This window comes from Mobula birostris, chromosome 11, assembly GCF_030028105.1.
Source record: "Mobula birostris isolate sMobBir1 chromosome 11, sMobBir1.hap1, whole genome shotgun sequence".
Classification (NCBI taxonomy): Eukaryota; Metazoa; Chordata; class Chondrichthyes; order Myliobatiformes; family Myliobatidae; genus Mobula; species Mobula birostris.
Window position 1 is genome coordinate 106,148,079 of NC_092380.1, and position 20,601 is coordinate 106,168,679.

Below are 20,601 nucleotides of genomic sequence, written 5' to 3' on the forward strand. Positions count from 1 at the left end.
TTCCACACGGAAGGTTAGTTAGGAAGGTTCAATCGTTAGGCATTAATATGGAAGTAGTAAAATGGATTCAGCAGTGGCTAGATGGGAGGCGCCAGAGAGTGGTGGTGGGTAACTGTGTGTCAGCTTGGAGGACAGTGTGTAGCGGTGTGCCTCAGGGATCTGTACTGGGTCCAATGTTGTTTGTCATATATATTAATGATCTGGATGATGGGGTGGTAAATTGGATTGGTAAGTATGCAGATGATACTAAGATAGGTGTCGTTGTGGATGATGAGGAAGGTTTTCAAAGCTTGCAGAGAGATTTAGGATAGTTGGAAGAGTGGGCTGAAAGATGGCAGATGGAGTTTAATGCTGATAAATGTGAGGTGCTACATTTTGATAGGACTAATCAAAATAGGACATACATGGTAAATGGTAGGGCATTGAAGAATGCTGTAGAACAGAGGCATCTAGGAATAATGGTGCATAGTTCCCTGAAGGTGCAATCTCATGTGGATAGGGTGATGAAGAAGGCTTTTGGTATGCTGGCCTTTATTAATCAGAGCATTGAGTATAGGAGTTGGGATGTAATGTTGAAATTGTATAGGGCATTGGTAAGGCCAAATTTGGAGTATTGTGTACAGTTCTGGTCACTGAATTATAGGAAAGATGTCAATAAAATTGAGAGGGTACAGAGGAGATTTACTAAAATGTTGCCTGGGTTTCATCTCCTAAGTTACAGAGAAAGGTTGAACAAGTTAGGTCTTTATTCTTTGGAGCATAGAGAGTTGAGGGGGGACTTGATAGAGGTGTTTAAAATTATGAAGAGCATTGATAGAGTTGACGTGGATAAGCTTTTTCCATTGAGAGTGGGGAAGATTCAAACAAGAGGACATGAGTTGAGAGTTAAAGGACAAAAGTTTAGGGGTAACATGAGGGGGATCTTCTTTACTCAGAGTGGTAGCTGTGTGGAACGAGCTTCCAGCAGAAGTGGTTGAGGCAGGTTCGATGTTGTCGTTTAAAGTTAAATTGGATAGCTATATGGACAGGAAAGGAATGAAGGGTTATGGGCTGAGTGTAGGTCGGTGGGACTAGGTGAGAGTAAGAGTTCGGCACGGACTAGAAGGGCCAAGATGGCCTGTATCTGTGCTGTAATTGTTATATGGTTATATCCGAGTGACTCCTCGGGCAGGAATTGATATGCTTCATGACCAGCTTCTCAAAGCACTTCATCATAGTGAATGTAAGTCCTACTTGACGGTAGTCATTAAGGTAGGTTACCACATTCTTCTTGGGCACAGATATGATTGAAGCCTGCTTGAAGCAGGTGGGTGCTTCAGATTGCCAAAGCAAGAGGTTGAAGATTTCTAAATACTTAAGCTAGTTGATCCAATATTTGGCCAGGTACACCATCTGGGCCAGATGCTTTCTGTGGACTCACTGTCCTGAAGGATGCTCTCATGTTGGCCTCAGACTGAAATTATAATGTCATTAGAGGCTGTGGAGGTTTATGAAGGTACCTTGTTTTGTTGGTCAAAGCAAGCATAAAAGGAAATGAACTGCTCTGTATGTTGCTTGGTTTTGCTTTGTAGAAGATGATGGCATTCAAGTCCTGCCACATCTAACGAGGATCCTTCTGCGATTCAAGTTTGGTCTGGAAGTTCCACTTTGCATGTGAGATAGCTTTCCAGTGGTCATATACGGACCTCTTATACTTTACTGAATCACTAGTGGTTTGTTTTTTGCTCCAGATTCCAGCATCTGCAATTTCTTATGTGTGTCAATATTATTTCTGCTCTTATTTGAAGGCACTCCTTATCTCTGATTTATTTTTGTCCTCTTATTTCTCAACCTGGCATCAGCTTTCAATTTTTGAGAAGTATCTTGAGAAGCTTGTACTGAGTCTAAGTGTGTAGGTTAAGGTTGATCCGACTTCTGCACTATTGAAATTATATCTATCTCTAGCTTACTGGGCTTTGTAATCTTCTAAGGACTCCTAATATGAAAGGTCCTTCCAAACGATTAATGGGTGCTATAACAAACATGTTCAGCTACAGGCTGGCTGACATCAGCTGGCTGGAGGACAGGTAATATGTATTTATTTGTTTAAAGGTACAATGAGAAACAGGCCCTTCTGGCCCAGCAACCCACCTATTAATCACAGGACAATTTACAATGACCAATTAACCTACTAACCAGTACGTCTTTGCACTGTGGGAGGAAACTGGAGGAAACCAGAGCAACCAGACGAAACCCATGTGGTCACAGGGATAACATAAACTTCTTAAAGACAGCACTAGAATTGAACTCCAAACTGTAATAGCATTGTGTTAGCCACTATGCTACAGTGACACACCAATATGGTACTGTACTGTAGTTTATAAAGGTAGTGGTTTAGAACTTGCTGTTTGGAAGAGTGGTGGAGCCAAACAAAACTCATTTAAATATTTAGAAGAACCCTTGATATGCAGATATCCACAATACTTTGAAAGCTTATCTTTATAGTATGGGCACATTGGGAAGAAAGGCCGCCTGCTGGGCAATACATTCAATGAGAAGTAATAGTTATGTTGGTTGTGGAAGTGTGCTCTAATGATCTTAATTTATTCCAATTCACCTCTATCCATGGGGAAAGGTAATTGGAACCTGCATCCTCTACATTGCTGTCCTCTTAAAATAAAGTATTCATTTGGATATTGACAAGTGAGATTTCAAATGGGAAGTGACCTCTGTAGTGTGAGGCAGCAGGCTGTGTCACATTAGCTCAGTGGTGACCATTCTCACATCAGCGTAGGAAACGTGGTTCAAATGGTACTCCATTGGCTCAGGCCTGAGTGAGGGTGCTGTTTTCCTCATGAAATATTTAAACCATCTGCTTCTGTAGATGGATATAAACAAAATAATTCCCTGGTGTAATTTTAAAGATCGGGGGAATGCTCTTTAGCATCCCTAATGTTTATCCCCACAACAACAACATTAAAAGATTACCTGTTATTATGTTGACGTGTGAGGGAGTTTGTGGTGTGTAAATGAACTGACGTATTTTCAATGTTACAACGTTTCTACAATACTTATTGACTGAAAAGCGCTCTTAGTTCTCCTGAGGTTAGGAAAAGAGGTATATCAATAATTTTTCCCCTTTGCCTTTCACAGTTAATGTGAAATGTTCTCAGAGAATGGCAGAATATTAAGACAGAGGAGTGAGATGTTCTTGTGAAATGTTTGCGTCTTTCAGCTGACACTGTTTCTTTATTTGTAAATTGATAATGAGCAGTATTATCCACAATTAATGGAGCAATTTCATTCTTCAGTTGAAGTTTTCAATCATCCTGGCATTCTTTGAACTTGACTGCTTTGGACTATCAAACCATGTTACTTACTAAATATGAAACAAGATGATTCATCGTTAGTAAATTGGAGGTTGTCTCACATACAGTCTCAAAATACCACAACCATTGTTCAACTCATGTCTGAAGATTAAAGCACGAAACCAAATGGATATGGAAAGCAGCTATATTCTCAGCATGAAGAGGCGGTTAAAGCATTGATAATAACTTGGTAGAACAACATGCGATGTTAGATAATAAATCACTCAGATAATGCAAAGAAGTAGAAACACAAATTGTTGAAAAGCTGTGGGAAAGAAAAAGCTGCAAGATAAAGGGAAGGGAGGTGGGTGGGAGGACTACATATCCAGAAGATCCAAAGAGAAAAAAATGAACTGTTGAAGAATACCCTAGACATCTCCACTATCAAGACTCTACTTTAGATAATTTCCCTAACTGGAATGTCAGAGTGCCCTCTCCACCCTGATCCCAGGCTTACCTTCCTGCCCTTGTGCCTGCCTGTTGGTAGTACTACATCATGGACAGTTCCTTCTGCTGAGAATACCATTCACTGGTGTGCAACCCTGGGGACAGTCTCCAGAGCATAAAGTCCTCTGCTGTCATGCTGCTGAAGGTGAACTGGGACAAATACCAATGTATCTCCATGCACCTACTGAATAAAGATTTAATCGAGCAAGAGATGGTGACAGTCGTGTTCTCTGAAGGGTAGTTCATTTTGGCACCAAGAATTCAAGGTTGTTAACAATTTGACACAGAGAGGATCTTCCTCACCACAGCCAGACCACATTTAATGGACAGTTCCAGCAATAAGCTGCTTTGCCAAATGGTCAGGCACTCACTTGTTCCCAGTTTTGTTTATCAGCCCAAATGCAAAATGCTGCAGGTGCTGGAACCTAAAATACAACTAGAAAATGTGCAGTAAGATGGACAGCATTTGTAGGGAGAGAAATAGTTAACTTTTCAAATGATGAAAAGTCTGTGAAATAATTTTAACTCTCTATATTTGATCGTTACTTATTTAAATTATCCAAGCATTGAATGTGTCCCACCTCTAGTAAAGTCTGTGTGTCCTCGTATTTATCTGACAGGAACTTTGTTGATGTAAGGAACCGCAAACACGAGGAATTCTGCAGACGCTGGAAATTCAAGCAACAGGCCAGGCAGCATCTCTAGGAAGAGGTACAGTCGACGTTTCGGGCCGAGGGTACCTTTTCCTAGAGATGCTGCCTGGCCTGTTGATGTGTGTTGCTTGATGTAGGGAATCTGCTCTTTTGATGATTGAAAGTGACTTCTGATTTATCACTAGAATTGTTACAGCGGAAGCCTCTTGGCCCCAACCCATTCATCCTATCACTCAGCTCTACAAGTTTCTATAATATTTCCCTTTTAAATTGTGGTTTGATTCTATACTACCTTGTTAGCAGTGCATTTCAGGTCATAACCATTTCAGCATAAAAATATTTTTTCCTGTCAGTGCTACTGTATCTTCCCCCATCTTATTAAATTTGTGTACCCCATTCTTTTGACATCAACAAGTGGGAACAGTTTCTCTTTAGTTAACCTGTCTAAACTAGACATATCTTGGAATACCTGTGTCTCATCCCCTATTGATGTTCTTTGCCCCAGGTGCAGCAACTGCATCGTCGCTAGCCTAACCCTCTAGTTCCTCATTTGTGGGGCCATAATTAAGTCTTTTTGGCAACTTCTTTAGAATATTCTGATATCTACCTTCCATCGCATGGAAACAAACAATCTGGCCCACCACATAGGTGTAGTGACCGGAATTGGTATGATACTCTTCGTGGCCTATCACCTTCAAGAAATTATGCTTGTCATTTTGCCTTTTGATCTACAAGAAGACTGCTCAGTCCATTGAGTCTCAGTTCTCAGTAATCCCTTTCCCCATTTATTTCCTGTTCTTTTCCAGGTGCCCATCCACTCCTTGATCTCCTATCACAGAGGTCCACTGTAACTTACAGTGGCCAATTAGCCTAAAATTCAGCACATCCTTGTGATATGGGAGGAAACTGGAGCATATGTGCAATTACTGCAAGAGCATGCAAACTGCACGCAGACAGAACCAAAGATCAGAATCAACCCCTGGCCTACAGATATACGGGCTCGCGGCAAGTGCTGCACAACTCTATCTCACTATTTTCCTGCAAGCTCCTCAGAACCAACCAAGTCCCACTTTAAATATTTGTAAACTACAAGAAATTGCTTTAAAAGTAGGCTCCTGTACCATGGTGATCTTATTGTCATAAAAAGTTTCTTATGAACAAAGTTTCATCTGAATCTTAGGGTTAGGGACGAGGCTGGGTAGCCAAAAAAAAAGGGTTGAGTAACTCCATGGATCTATGAATTGGTCGACATTATTGACCTCTTTCTCTCATTCCCATGAGGGAGGACTTCATGTTCTAGTCTCAAAGGACAAAAACAGAAAGGGAAAGCTAATTTGTGGCGGCGAGTGCGACATAGGCTTCCAGCTCAAGCATGTAGAAGCTGTTGCCGTGGAAACAGTAGAACAGTTGTCACGTTACTTAATAAGCAATTCGCAACCTGAACTTCAAGTTCAAATCCCAATATGATAGCTAAAAAATTTATATACAGTTCAGTAAATAATCTTTATTAATAAACATATCAGTCATGGTGCTATAACTATGAAAGTATAAAATTGTTACAACACTCCACCTGGAAATCTCTGCCTCTCTTGCTCTGACTAATAGGGCATCATGGTAGCCTAGTGGTTACCGTGACGCTATTACAACTCGGGGCGAAGGAGTTCAGAGTTCAATTCCAGTGCCGTCTGTAAGGAGTTTCTATGTCCTCCCCACAGGTTTCCTCCTACATTCCAATGGTGTACCCATCTGTAGGTTAATCAGTATTGTCCTGTGATTAGGCAAGGGTAAATAGCTGGCTGGCTGGCTGGGCAGCTCGTTGGGCCAGAAGGGCCAATTCTGTTCTGTATCTCTAAATAAATAAACATAAATGTTTCCTGGCCTTTTGTTGACCCCTACAATGAATGAATGAGTATAAAACCAAAAAAGCTTTGTTTTTGGACACAGTTTCATCAACAACCACACCAAAAGTCTTAAAGCTAAAAGCCTTCTGAGACTTTAGATTTAACTAATGAAGACAGTTAGTTATATCTAATGTAACTAATGAGAGGGACAGTTTCCGCTGAATTACCCTTGATTGCTAAGTGTTTTGGGCAATTAACTAATGGCATGGTTGATCTTTGGACTAAGTCACTATACATCCCAAGAACAAAAAGTGGAAAGAAAGCCCAATTCACAGATTGCATTCCCTCTGACAGTGTACTAATGAAATTCATATAGATCTGTAACATGGATAACTGACATGATTGAAGAAGTTATTTCAGTATCCTTCTGCAAGGGTGCCTGGCTCTTTTTTTTTGGAATCTATGCCGTCCAGGTTATTAAAACACCTACCTAGCCACGATAGTTAGAGTCCAGCTGAGGGACTTTTTCTTTGTTAATTATTGATACTCAGATCAGTACTACAAGATCTTGAGAGATACGCAGATTCTTCAATCCCACGTTTCTGTAAAAGGTAAACTCAGTGGAAGTTTCACATCGTGACTAATGCTGACTGTAATGCACATCATCTTTGAAGAATAGATTTGTAGTAGAGATGGAGCGGTGGAGGCTGAGGGGAGATGTGATAGATGTTTATAAGGTTATCAGAGGCATAGATCGAGCAGTCAGACAGTGTCTTTTCCCAAGTGTTGAAAGGGCTAATACCAGAGGATGTGCATTTAAAGTGAAAGGGGGTAATTTCAAAGGAGATGAGAGGGGCATCTCATTTAAGAAATGTTTAGCTAGGGACACGAATATGAGGAAAATGCAAGGATATGGGCATTGTGTAGGCAGAGGAAATCAGTTTGGTTGATTACTGATTTAGTTGGTTCAGAACAACATTGTAGGCTGAGCTGTACTGTTCCATGTTCATGTATGTTTACCTATATTTATTTTATATAGAGATACAGTGCAGAACAGACTCTTCCGGCCCAACAAGCCGCAGTGCCCAGCAACCCACCCTTTTTACCCTAGCCTAATCACAGGACCATTTACAATGACCGATTAACCTACTAACCAGACCGGAGCACTCGGAGAAAACCATGCAGTCACGGGGAGGACATACAGACTCCTTACAGGTGGCACTGGAATTGAACTCTGAACTCTGAACTCTGACACCCTGAGCTGTAGTAGCATCACGTTACTGTAATGCTCTTTATGCTTCTGAGCTAGTGATGTCTTCTAGGAGAATTTCTTCCTCATTGCTCTAGTTATTTGGAGTTCGCTACTGTACACATGGAAAAAAGTGCTTCTGTTAAGAGTTAATGAATTGTGATGCCCGTTCTGTGAGTAGCTTCAGACTGAAATGTATCCAGGTATTGCACGATTCACAGCTCATTTCATTCTTTAGATGGTGATTCACAAGAAGCTCTGGATTGCTCAACAAGATGTCCCTTTAGAACAGAGATAAGGAGGAATTTCTTTAGCTAGAGGTGGTGAATCTGGAATTTATTGCCACAGACAGCTGTGTGGAGGCCAAGACATTGGGTAATTTTAAAGTGGAGGTTGATAGGTTCTTGATTAATAAGGGTGTCAATGGTTGTGGGGAGAATGGTGTTGAGAATAATAAATTAGCCATGATGGACTGCAGACCAGACTTGATGGGCCTAATGGCCTAATTCTCTTCCTATGTCTTTATGGTCTTATCTAGTTAGACACAAAGATTATTGCATGAAAAATAGTGCATCAGATGATATGAGCATTCCCGGGTATCACATTGGGGTTACGTTGCAGGGAAAGTATATTCTGCTGACTCAAGGGAATGTAACAATGGAATCTGTTGTGTTATCATTCTCCACCATCCCCCAACCACCACTTCTTGATAATTTCTTCTGTCACCGTATGTACTGACACTTCTGTGCCTAGCATCACTTTGTCTATGCAATCGACCTACCATATGTATACATTCTCATGTATTTATATTTATTGTGTTTTTTATTATTGTATTCTTTGTCTTATTGTGTTTTTTTGTGCTGCTTCAACAATTATTTTGTTCTTGTTTACACTTGTAAACTAGAAATGACATTAAGCAGTCTTGAATTTTGAATTAAAGGGATTTAGTATTTTAGAGTTTCTTTATAGAATCTGACTGACAATGTTCAGAAGAGCCTGTGAGTTTTTAAGACTCCTTGGTGGATTTTTTTTTTGCAAGAGCTCCAGCAGTAATGTTAGCATGTTGAACCAAAGGCAGAGAAGTTATCCCTTGGAGTTTTGCTCACTGGTTCCATTCACTGAATCCTTACTGCAGATTCTCATGATTCAAGGAAAGTCAAAGGAGAAAAATTCTGGTTTTAAGAAAAGCATGATCTCCAGAAACAATAGATACTCCTTGTACAATGTTGTGATGAGTCTCCTACCTAAGATTTACAGTATGTGAAGAGAACTCTTTATGTTGAAGGGACCTGCAATAATTTCCTTGCATGACCTTGATAAAATAAAACTCTACTATTGTTTTAATCAAATCTGTGATATATCCTCCAGACTAGTAAGTCTAGTTAATGTCAGACAGTATCTTCAAATTCTGTTATGATCCCTCAAAATATAGTGAAGCATATAACACGTGCTAATAAAGGCATTGGAGGTCTTAGAGTGAGACAAAATACACTGGTGATTATTAAAGAAAATTTAATTCTACACCATGAATGTTTTAAGGTTCAGAAGGAGACCAAAAGATGTTGAGACGTTTTCACAGAATATCTGCAAAGTGAGGAGAATTGCACAGTGTTCCTATATCATAGGGGAAAGCATCAGAAGAGCTTTTCTGGCACTTTTATATAGTCTCAATGGAACTTTAAGGCACAAAAGCCCTTTTAAGGCCCTTAACCCTGATTACATTACAAGCTGATCATTCTTCGGAGAAATCTATTCTGCATTTCCTGTTGTTGATTGAAAATTATTGGCATTCTTTCCTCTTTGTGGAATTTTTAAGTCAGGGTTTTGAATGTTCCAAGAGTTAGGCATTTTGTGTCTTCTGTTGTAAATTTCTATATACTGTCTTTATAATTGGGACTACCAGGAGGCAATGTAGCATCTCGCTTCCTACTTCTCAGCTGCAATGTATAAAAACTTAATTACTCCAACTCTGTGCTTTTGCTTCCCAAAGGAGTTCCCTTTTGGGGAAAAGTAAAATCCAAGTACTTTGTAAGAAATCGAATGATAAAATAAAACGTTAATAAAATTATGTTGGAGTCCTCATGTTCTATTGTGTTTGACATTGGAGACCAATGAGTCCATAAATTTATTGCTTATATAACTTCATTTTTATAGATGAGTTAGTTAGCAAAGACAAAGTTCTCATTTTCTTAAGACCTGAAAGTCAGAAGCAATGTTAAGAGCCTATCTTTTTCTTTCTTTCTTGAAGAAACACAAGGTTTATTTCTAGGTTGTATGTTGGTTTGAGCTGCCAGTTAGCAGATGATTCCTCCTGTACTGCAAAACTCAAGTTAAACCTTAGCTTTTCCTGCCAGACCCAAGCTGTGAACAATGATCCAGAATTGGTCCTACACCAATGAAAATTCACTATACAAAGAACAGTATCTGTTAGAAATCTGAAACAACTAGCAGTTGTTCAGTGAAGATGTGGGCATATTGCATTTCAGATGTTTGAGGTAAGGTTTCACCTGGACTGTACACACCAGTTGTGTGGCAAAAAAAAATCACAACAGCGTCTCTTCCACCTCAGGCGGCTGGAGAAGTTCGCATGAGCGCTCAAGTCCTCAAGGCCTTCTAAAGGGCCGCCATGAGAGTATCCTGACTGGCTGTATCACCACCTGGTACGGGAACTGCACCAACCTTGATGGCTGGGCACTGCAGAAAGTGATTCGGACAGCCCAGCGCATACGTGGGTGTGAACTTGCCTCCACTGAGGACATTTACAGCAGCAGGTGTGTAAAGAAGGCCTGGAAGATCATCGGGGACACCAGTCACCCCAACTATTCGTAAGGCCAGTGATGTTGTGGGGATGGAACTGGACTCTCTGATGGTGGTGTCTGAAAAGAGGATGCTGTCCAAGTTGCATGCCATCTTGGACAATGTCTCCCATCCACTACATAATGTACTGGTTGGGCACAGGAGTACATTCAGCCAGAGACTCATTCCACCGAGATGCAACACAAAGCGTCATAGGAAGTCATTCCTGCCTGTGGCCATCAAACTTTACAACTCCTCCCTTGGAGGGTCAGACACCGTGAGCCAATAGGCTGGTCCTGGACTTATTTCCTGGCATAATTTACATATCACTATTTAACTATTTATGGTTTTATTACTATTTAATTATTTATGGTGCAACTGTAACAAAAACCAATTTCCCCCGGGATCAATAAAGTATGACTATGACTATAAACTGTTCCAGCTGCTTCCATCTGGCAAACGGTACCATGGCATTAAAGCCAGGACCAACAGGCTATGGGACAGCTTCCTTCTACAAGCCAGTAGACTTTTAAATTCACATGTCTGTACATTGTGATGGTGTCACAACACACAGATTTTTACTCCCTCACGTTGCGAGATGGGTGTAAAATTTAAATAAATTCAATTTAATGTACAAAGCCCAGATAGCTGGACACTGTACTTCATTAGAAATTGATATATTTATTGGCCCCAGGACACAAGTTCTGAGATATTAACACAAAAACAAAAGCACTAGCTGCTGAAAATTTTGAAAAATCAGCAGAACCTGTTGGAGATGTTTAGCTGATCGTAAGACGACAAAGAAGATAAAAGTTAGTTATTAAACAGCAACTTAATGCCAAATGCTAGACCACATCTCGAGTATTGTATGTAGTTCTGGTCATCACACCATAAGAAATATGTGATTGCACTGGAGAGAGTGCAGAGGACTTTGCACATGGAGAGAGATTGGACAGGTTGGACTTGTATTCTGTAGAGCTGGGCTTCTAAATCTGGCGTCCAAGGACCACTCGGTTAATGGTAAGGGTCCGTGATGTAAAAAAGATTGGGAACCCCTATTCTAGAGAAAACCAGGTTATCCAAATCTTATCTGGCAAGATCACCAGATAAAAGTATGTTAGATTGTGAGAGACATAGATAGTCGACATCTTTTACCCATGGTACATCTATCAAAACAAAAGGTACAGTTTTAAGGTGAGAGGGAGAAGATTTAAAGGATTTTAGGGGGAAGTTTTTCACATAGAACATATTTGATGTATAGAATGCAGTGCCAGAGGAGGTGAGGAAATCAGATAAAATGCTATACTTCAGAGGCTTCTACTCAAACACTTAAACAGGCAAGGCGTAGAAAGATACAACCCTAATACAGGTAAATGGGGTTAGTGAATGGGACAAAAGAGGTTGTCATAGATGTGATGTCCAAATGATTTCTTCTGTGTAACTGAATGACTTTATTAGCCCACATCTTTGGAGAGAGAAACAAAATTAACATTTCTGATTAAATGCCTCTTCATCCAAACTAATGTTTATTATGTTAAACTACTTGATCTGTTTGACACCTTCACTCCAATCCCTCCATAAAGGAAGATTAAAACATGACTGATTTAGCTTGTATTTTTAAAATTCAAGTCTTCATAAAGTAGTGATGATATTAATTATTTTAATCTTGCATGGCATAGGCAGTGTTATGGGTTATTACCTCAATAAATTGAAGCATTGAGTTCAAAAGCAGGAACAATGAACTTGTTTAAAGGGCACAGCTGGAGAACTGCATTCAAATTTTGGTTATCAAATTCCAGGAATGTTCTGAAAGTCTCAGAAGGGGCGCAGATATGGTTCTAGGGCTGAGGATTTTCAGCTGTAAGTTTAGCCCAGGAAAAGTGAGGTTGACGCAAAGAATATTGAGCGTAGGCTGCACATCTGTATAAGGTTCTGATGGTTAGATAGAGGATGATATAGGGAAGTTGTTCTCATCAATGGGTGGTCCAGAAAATGCAGATTTATATACAGTATTCTGGACAAAAGATCAAAAGGGAATGAGACAAAAATCATTTCTAATATGGAGTGTAGTTGAGATCAGGAATTCTCTGTCCCAGAGGAGGTAGAAGCAAACCCTGTATATTCATCTGGGAAAGAGAAATGCATTCAGGAAAATAATTTACACCTACTACAAATTTTCACCTGCTACAGCGGCACATTAATATTTCAGTAGTAAGTTAAATTCCAGATTTTCTTTGATAACTAGAGCACAGTAAAATATAATCCAGTTGTATATAATCATCCTCCAATCTGTGATCTTTAGTTTGAACTTTATAGGGTTTTGGGTTCTGTCAGAATCAAATTGCAATTTTTGGAGCAGCATTGCAGCTGTCTGACCTTTATAGGCCTCCACTGCAGTATTGGCATGCAAACTGGGCGGTGGCTGAGAAATGTGCCTCACTGGTGTGAACTTCACGACTTCTTTCAGAGCATGTAAATGTAATTAAGATATTCTAAAGCATTCCTACATAAAATTATTTTTATATTTCAACTGGTTTTGATGCATGATAATGGATAAGCCAGGGAATGTCGGGCCAGTGAGTCCTACATCAGTGGTGTGAAAGTTATTGGAAGGAATTCTGAAGGGCAGGATTTATTTTCATTTGGAAGTACAATGACTGATAAATCATGTCTCAGGAATTTGGGATTTTTTGAGGAGGTGAGGAAGTGGATTAATGAGGATAGGGTAGTAAACATTATGTACAGGGACATTAATGACAAGATTCCACACAGTAGGCTGACCTAGAGATTAGAATATATGAGATCCAGAGTGATCTATCAAATTAGATACAGAATTGGGTTTGTGGTAGGTGGCAGTGGAGGACTGATATTTTTCTCATTGGGGGACTAACCAGTGGTATACTGCAAAGATCACTTCTGACTCTGTTGTTTGTCAAATATATAAATAACCTGGATGGGAATGTAGGCGATTTGAAAAGTAGGTTTGTAGATTACACCAATATTGGTGATATAATGGACAGTGAAGGAGCTTGTCTAAGGTTGCAATAGGATAGAGATTAACTGGGAAAGTGGGCAAGGGAATAGCAGATGGAGTTAAACTCAGACAAGTGTAAAGTGATGCATTTCGGGATGTTAAGCCAGGGCAGGTCATACACAGCAAATGGCTGGGAAGTGTTGCTGAACAGAGAGACCTTGGGATACAAGTACAGAGATCCCTGAAAATGTCAGCACAGGTAGCCAGGCTGGTGACAGGTATGGTGTACTTTCTCTCATCAGCCATCAGTCAAGAGTTGGGATATTACGTTACAGTTGTACAAATTGTTCATTAGGCAGCACTTGGAGTATTGTGTATCGCCACACTATAGGAGGGATGTGATTAAGCTTGGGAGAGGGTGCAGAAAAGATTCACCAAAATATTGCTTAGATTGGATGATTAGAGTTACAAAAAAGATAGGAGGCGATGGGTCTATCTTCTCTGAGTAAAGGAGGCTGAGAGGAGTCATGATAGAGGTACATAATTATGAGAGGGATGGGTAGGGTGGATAGCTAGTGCCTGTTTCCTGTGGTGGCTGTGTCATAGGTGTAAGGGGATGGTTTTATAGCAGATCTGAGAGAGAAATTTTTGACACACAGCTATTTGTATATGGAATGAGCTGCCAGAGGAGGTGCTGGAGTACAGGCCATAACATTTTTTAAGGTGCATCTGGAACCATCATTGAATGAGCAGGGAGAGGTATTGAATTAACGCAGGATTTGTGCAGATAGGCATTATGGTGGAATGTAGACATGGTGGGCTGAGGGCCTGTTTCTATGCTATACAATTCAATAACTTCCAAGTTAAATGATTTAGAACCAGTTTTAGATCTTTATTTCATCTTTTTTTTCATCTTATTTTTCTTTTGGTATTTTGAGTTATTAAAGTATCTTAATGAATAAGCAAACTTTATATCCTTCCTACCTTATATATAATGACACTAAATATCTCTATCACTGCCATGCTAATTTGAATCCTCGTTAAATATCTTTTTCTTTTATAATGTTGCCTTCTATGTCAAAATTTAACCACAGGGAGTTCTCTGTGTGGAACTGCTATTCTTTTTAAGACAGAGTTTCTCCTCACTTATGGAAAATGTAATGAATCTTTTTTTTGGTTGCTACAGATAAAAGCAAAAAACTACGACAAAGTCGAGAAGGTAAGCTACAGGTTTTAATTGTTATCCCACTAAAACACTAGAAGGAAAGGAGCCAGGCGTACTTTATGGTTAGTTAGTTAGTCACTGCAAGCTAACATGTTCGCTTATCTGAGCTTTGTCAGATTTCATGGAGATTGTGAGTGAACAACCCTTTTCAAATTCTCAGTTGGATTGAGGTCTGGACTCTGACTTGGCCACTTCAGGACATTAACTTTGTTGTTTTTAAGCCATTCCTGTGTAGCTTTGGGTTTATGCTTGGGATCATTGTCTTGCTGGAAAACAAATCTTCTGCCAAATTGCAGTTCTTTTGCAGTCTGCTTCAAGTTTTCCTCCATGATTTCCCTGTATTTTGCTGCATTTATTTTACCCTCTATCCTCACAAGCCTTCCAGAGCCTGCTGCAGTGAAACATCCCCAGAGCATGATGTAGTCACCACCATGCTTCATGGTAGGGATGGTGTGTTTTTGATGATGTGCAACGTTTGGCTTATGCCAGATATAGCTTTTAGTCTGATGGTCAAAATGCTCAAATTTGGTTTCATCAGACCATAGAACCTTCTTCCAGCTGACTTCAAGTCTCCCACAATGCCTTCTGCAAAACTCTCGCTGAGAGTTCATCTGAGTTTTTTTCAACGGTGGCTTTCTCTTTGCCACTCTCCCATAAAGTTGTGACTGGTGAAGCACCCAGGCAACTGTTGTTGTACGCTCTACAACTCTTCCACCTCAGCCACTGAAGCTTGTACCTCCTCCAGAGTTGTCATAGGTCTCTTTGTGGCCTCCCTCACTAGTCCCCTTCTTGCACGGTCAAACAGTGTTTGAGGACAGTCTGATCCAGGCAGATTTACAGCTGTGCCATATTCTTTCCATTTCTTAATGATTGACTTAACTGGGATATTCAAGGAATATCCAAGGGATATTCAGTGACTTGAAAATTTTCTTGTATCCATCTCCTGACTTTTCAGTATCCTGTTTGCAGAGTTGCTTGGAGTGTACTTTTGTCTTCATGGAACACACATAAAAGTTGCTGGTGAATGCAGCAGGCCAGGCAGTATCTCTAGGAAGAGGTACAGTCGACGTTTCAGGCCGAGACCCTTCGTCAGGACTAAATGAAAGAAGAGCTAGTAAGAGATTTGAAAGTGGAAGGCAGAGATCTAAAATGATAGGAGAAAACAGGGTTTTCGGATCTCCCCCTCCCCCTCCCACTTTCAAATCTCTTACTAGCTCTTCTTTCAGTTAGTCCTGATGAAGAGTCTCGGCCCGAAACGTCGACTGTACCTCTTCCTAGAGATGCTGCCTGGCCTGCTGCGTTCACCAGCAACTTTTATGTGTGTTGCTTGAAATTCCAGCATCTGCAGATTTCCTCATGTTTGCGTTTTGTCTTCATGGTGTAGTTTTTGCCAGGATACTGACTGACCAGCAGTTGGACCTTCCAGATACAGGTGTATTTTTATTACAATCAATTGAAACACCTTGACTGCACACAGCTGATCTCCAAAAACAGATTTCCATTTAACTAATTAAGTGACTGGACTTGTAAAGAAAGGGCTGTTCACTCACGATCCTCATGCAATCTGACAAAGCTTGAGCAGTTTTGTAAAGAAAAATGGGGAAAAATTGCAGTGTCCAGTTGTGCAAAGCTGATAAAGACCTATACACACAGACTCAAGGCTGTAATTGCTGCCAAAGGAACATCTACTAAGTACTGACGAAGGGGGGTGAGTAATAATTCAATCAATCATTTTGTGCTTAATAATTGTGATAAATTTACACCAATTTGTAGAAATTTGTTTTCATTTTGACACAAAAGAGTCATTTCTGTTGATCAGTGTAAAAAAAACGCCAAATTAAATCCACTGTGATTCAATGTTGCAAAACTAAAACACGAAAGCTTCGGGTGGGGGGGGGTGAATACTTTTTATAGGCACTGTATGTCACCATATACAACGCTGAGATTCATTTTCCTGTGGGCAAACCCAATGAACCCATAATCGAGTAAAAGCCATAATAGAATCAGTGAAAGACCGCATCAACTCGGGCATTCATCCAGTTTGCAAAAGACAGCAAACTGTGCAATTAGAAAAAGAAAGAAATAATAATAATAAATAAATAGATAGATAGATAAATAAGCCATTGTGGCGGCCTGCACACTCGGGACTCGAATTGCCACCGGGAGCTGTGGGCAGACACGCGGTAGCGTTTGGAACTATCCACTCAGGGTGGACTTTCCAGGGACAGTCTGACGTCACGTCTGCCCCGCGGGTCGCAGGGGCCCATGGGAGGGGAGATTTAAGCACGCGATTTTGTATCAGTAAGGGCATTCTGAGTTCAGCTCTCTCTGCCTCCGTGTGTTTCTTTAGTAGCGTGTTTGCACGCGACTACACAATAAATATTAAGAACATGAGGTGAAGAGTCAATGAAAGTGAATCCATAGTTTGTGGGAACGTTTCAGTAATGGGGTGAGCGAAGTTATCCCCGCTGGTTCAAGAGCCTGATGGTTGAGATGTAATAACTGTTTCTGAACCTACTGGTGTGGATCCTGAGGCTCCTGTACCTCCTTCCTGGTGGCAGCAATAAGAAGAGATCGTGGCCTGGGTGGTGGGGATTGGCAAGATAAACATAAATTGTACACTTTTTTTTTTGATTTTAAAAAACCCTTAGAACAAAAAAAAAGCAAAGTCCATTTTAGTGAAAAGAGATCAGAGAAGGGTGGGAGGAAGCTTAAATAGACTGTCAGCACTGGAATGAAATTAAATGTTTTTGAGTTTTACATTCTATGAATCAAGTACACAGACCTTTGTTCAATAGAGTTGGGCTCCTAGCAGGAAATGTGTCCTTGCAATATTTGCTCTATAAGCAGAGATGTCTAGAGTTCTAAGGAGAGCTAGCCACAGCACCTCTTGATCATGGCATAATTTATGGTCTAAAGAACAGTAAGAAATATGTCTTAAAATTTTTCTCATTCAGAAATTTCTAATTTGTTTTTTTTTTCAGTTGTTTCAGCGATGTCTTATGAAGGTTTTGCATATTGATCTATGGAAATGTTATTTGGCTTATGTACGGGAAACTAAAGGGAAACTTCCTAGTTACAAGTAAGTGCTGAAGTGTTGTAGCTTTGCTTTCAGTTTTTAAAATAATTTTATTTCCAGCTGTCAAAAAATGTTCCATAACTCCTTCATCTGTTGCACTGCAGGGAGAAGATGGCCCAAGCTTATGATTTTGCCTTGGATAAAATTGGCATGGAGATTATGTCCTACCAAGTAATTCTTTTCTTTTCCATTCTGCAACTTGTTAAAAAGATTTTATAAATACTTTGTGAATTGAAACTGTAATAATTTTAATAATCTCTTGCAGATCTGGGTTGATTACATTAACTTTCTGAAAGGAGTGTAAGTAATGAATATTATTATATTTTGTTCATTCATTCTGACTTTAATTATTCAGAGAGAAAGCTTGTGTTCACTCTAACGTGCTTCCACATGACTTCCGACAGGGAGGCAGTAGGATCCTATGCAGAGAACCAAAGGATAACAGCAGTGCGCCGGGTGTATCAGCGAGGCTGTGTCAACCCTATGATAAATATTGAACAGTTATGGCGAGATTATAACAAATATGAAGAGGTAAAATCTTTAGACACAGATAATATACTGTGGAGGGAGAAGGTTAAGGTTTACAGCCAATTAGAATATCTTCTTTACTTGAGCAAGGGCAAGCTATGAAGCCTACTCAATCAAGTGTTTATTATGGGCAGTACAGTAGTGTAGTGGTTTGCTATTACAGCGCCAATGACCCGAATTCAATTCCTCTGCTCTCTGTAAGTTTTTATGTTTTCCCCATGATTGCGTAGGGAATATTAATTGTCTGTTCCCCGGGTGCTGCGGTTCCGTTCCACATTCCAAAGACGTACGTAGGGTTTGTAGGTTAAATGGTCACATGGGCATAATTGGGTGACGCAGGCTCACTGAGCTAGAAGGGCCTGTTACCACGCTGTATCTCTATGTAAAATAAAAAAGTCACGGCCCTTTCAAAGAGCAAGCTTATTTATCACAATGTCCTTTGAGAATGGTTGTGGTCTTCTGCTACTATCGCCCATCCACTTCAAGGTTCAACGTGTTATTCATTCAAAGATGGTCTTCACACCACTGTTGTAATGCGTAGTTATTTCAGATACTATCACCTTCCTATCATCTTGAACCAGCCTGGCCATACTCCTCTGACTTCTCTCATTAACAAGACATTTTTGCCAACTGAACTGGATTTTTTTCGTACCCTTCTCTGTAAATTTCAGAGATGTTGTGTGTGAAAATCCCAGGAGGTCAGCATTTTCTGAAATACTCAAACCACCCCATCTGGCACCAATAATTATTCATTCCACGGGTCAAAATCTCTTAGATCTCATTTCTTTCCCAATTTGATGTTGGGTCTGAACAACAACTGAAACTCTTGGCCATGTCTGCTTGCTTTTATGCATTAAGTTGGTGCCATGTGATTGGCTGATTAGTGATTTGCATTAACAAGCAAGTGTACAAGTGTAATTAATAAAGTGGACACTAAGTGCAGTTTCCCAATGGTAGAATTGATTTTACCATCTTAATGCAGTCTGTTACAAAGTTGATAAATACTTTTAAACAGTCAGCTTATATTTGTTCATTTGCCCTTTTGCTGTCACTGTATTGGGAAACCATCACTGCAGAGTCTGAATATGTGACCACCTTCCACATGAAGTGTTGTACCAACTCCATACAGTAAAATCAGGTCCAGCTCCTACCTGACCATTTTAGCAATACATAAATATTTTGAAGCAAACATTTTCCTGATGATTTACTCCTGCTTTGAAATGGGTGAGATGGACATAAAGAATATTAGCACCCCACACTATTTAAAAATTAGACAAGCAATACATTGAGTATTTTCTATTAAACAATTGTGTTTTAATATGAGTAATTAGATTAAATAGGCATGCAGCCTCCATAAAGGATTAGCACAACAATTTACAGTACCAGTGACCTGGGTTCATTTCCTGCCGCTGCCTGTAAGCAAATTGTATGTTCTCCCCATGACCGCATGGATTTTCTCCGTTTGCTCCAGTTTTCTCCCACAGTCCGAAGACGTACCGGTTAGGTTAATTGGTCACTGTAAATGGTCGCTGTGATTAGGCTAGGGTTGGATCAGGGATTGCTGGGCATGCAACTGGAAGGGCCTATCTATGCTGTAATCTCAATAATAAAATAAAATTTAAATAACGATTTCAAGATTGTGTATTCACGATTAAAGATTGCTTATTGTCATTCTTCAGTACAAAACTGTAAAGTAGAATGAAGTGATTGTTAGTCCAGATCCAATGCAGCGTAACAAAATACAATATGATGAAAGGAAACAATAAAGAAACAAATAAAACACAATAAATATAAATATGAAAGCAATCCTATAAAACACAATGGGCATGTCACTGAGTGTGGTTGTATATGCAAAGATTAGCTTACGTACGTAGACTCACTGCATGCCATAAAGTGACCTTATGAGCAGCAGTATCTGTACATAAGATGACTGACAGTATATGATAAAGGGACTTGGAAAGAGGAACTTGTTGCCACAGTGACAACAAGAAATTGTAGAAATTATCTGTAAGCTTGTAAAGTGATGGAAGTACGAGGGGTGAATGATAAGTTCATGGCCTAAGGTAGAAGGAGTAAATTTTAGGAAACCTAGCACATTTATTTTTCCTACATTTACACATTTAGTCCAGGAGTGGTGGAGCATACGGATCCCTCCTTTGTAGAAGTCAGCGCCTTGGACCTCCAGAAGTGGTCCACAGCAGAGGTGATTGATAAGTTCGTAGCCTAAGGTAGAAGGAAATGAGATATTAACTTCAAACTTTCTGCATTTTCACTCAGAGTTGAACTGCACGTGCATTTAACGAGAGCTGTATAACTCATCTCTTTCTACCTTAGGCCACGAACTTATCAATCGCGCCTGCTGTGGACCACCTGGAGGTCCAAGACACTCTCATTACATGCATGTGCAGTTCAACTCTTTCAGTGATAATGCAGAAAGTTTGAAGTTAATATCTCATCTCCTT

At 40.0% G+C, this 20,601-nt stretch overlaps 1 protein-coding gene across 3 annotated transcripts in view; it reads left to right on the top strand.

The window, feature by feature from the left end:
- The window catches only part of cstf3 (cleavage stimulation factor, 3' pre-RNA, subunit 3), a 98,870-nt gene that overhangs the window by 61,724 nt on the left and 16,545 nt on the right, over nucleotides 1-20,601 (top strand). For 2 of the 3 annotated variants that reach the window (XM_072272789.1, XM_072272790.1), the window contains 5 exons: nucleotides 14,494-14,526; nucleotides 17,517-17,614; nucleotides 17,716-17,782; nucleotides 17,877-17,911; nucleotides 18,016-18,142. In XM_072272789.1, coding sequence (XP_072128890.1) covers nucleotides 14,494-14,526; nucleotides 17,517-17,614; nucleotides 17,716-17,782; nucleotides 17,877-17,911; nucleotides 18,016-18,142 — 360 coding nt within the window. Of the gene's footprint in view, nucleotides 1-14,493; nucleotides 14,527-16,185; nucleotides 16,241-17,516; nucleotides 17,615-17,715; nucleotides 17,783-17,876; nucleotides 17,912-18,015; nucleotides 18,143-20,601 lie in introns of those variants that run through there. The other variant, XM_072272791.1, reaches the window with a different exon arrangement.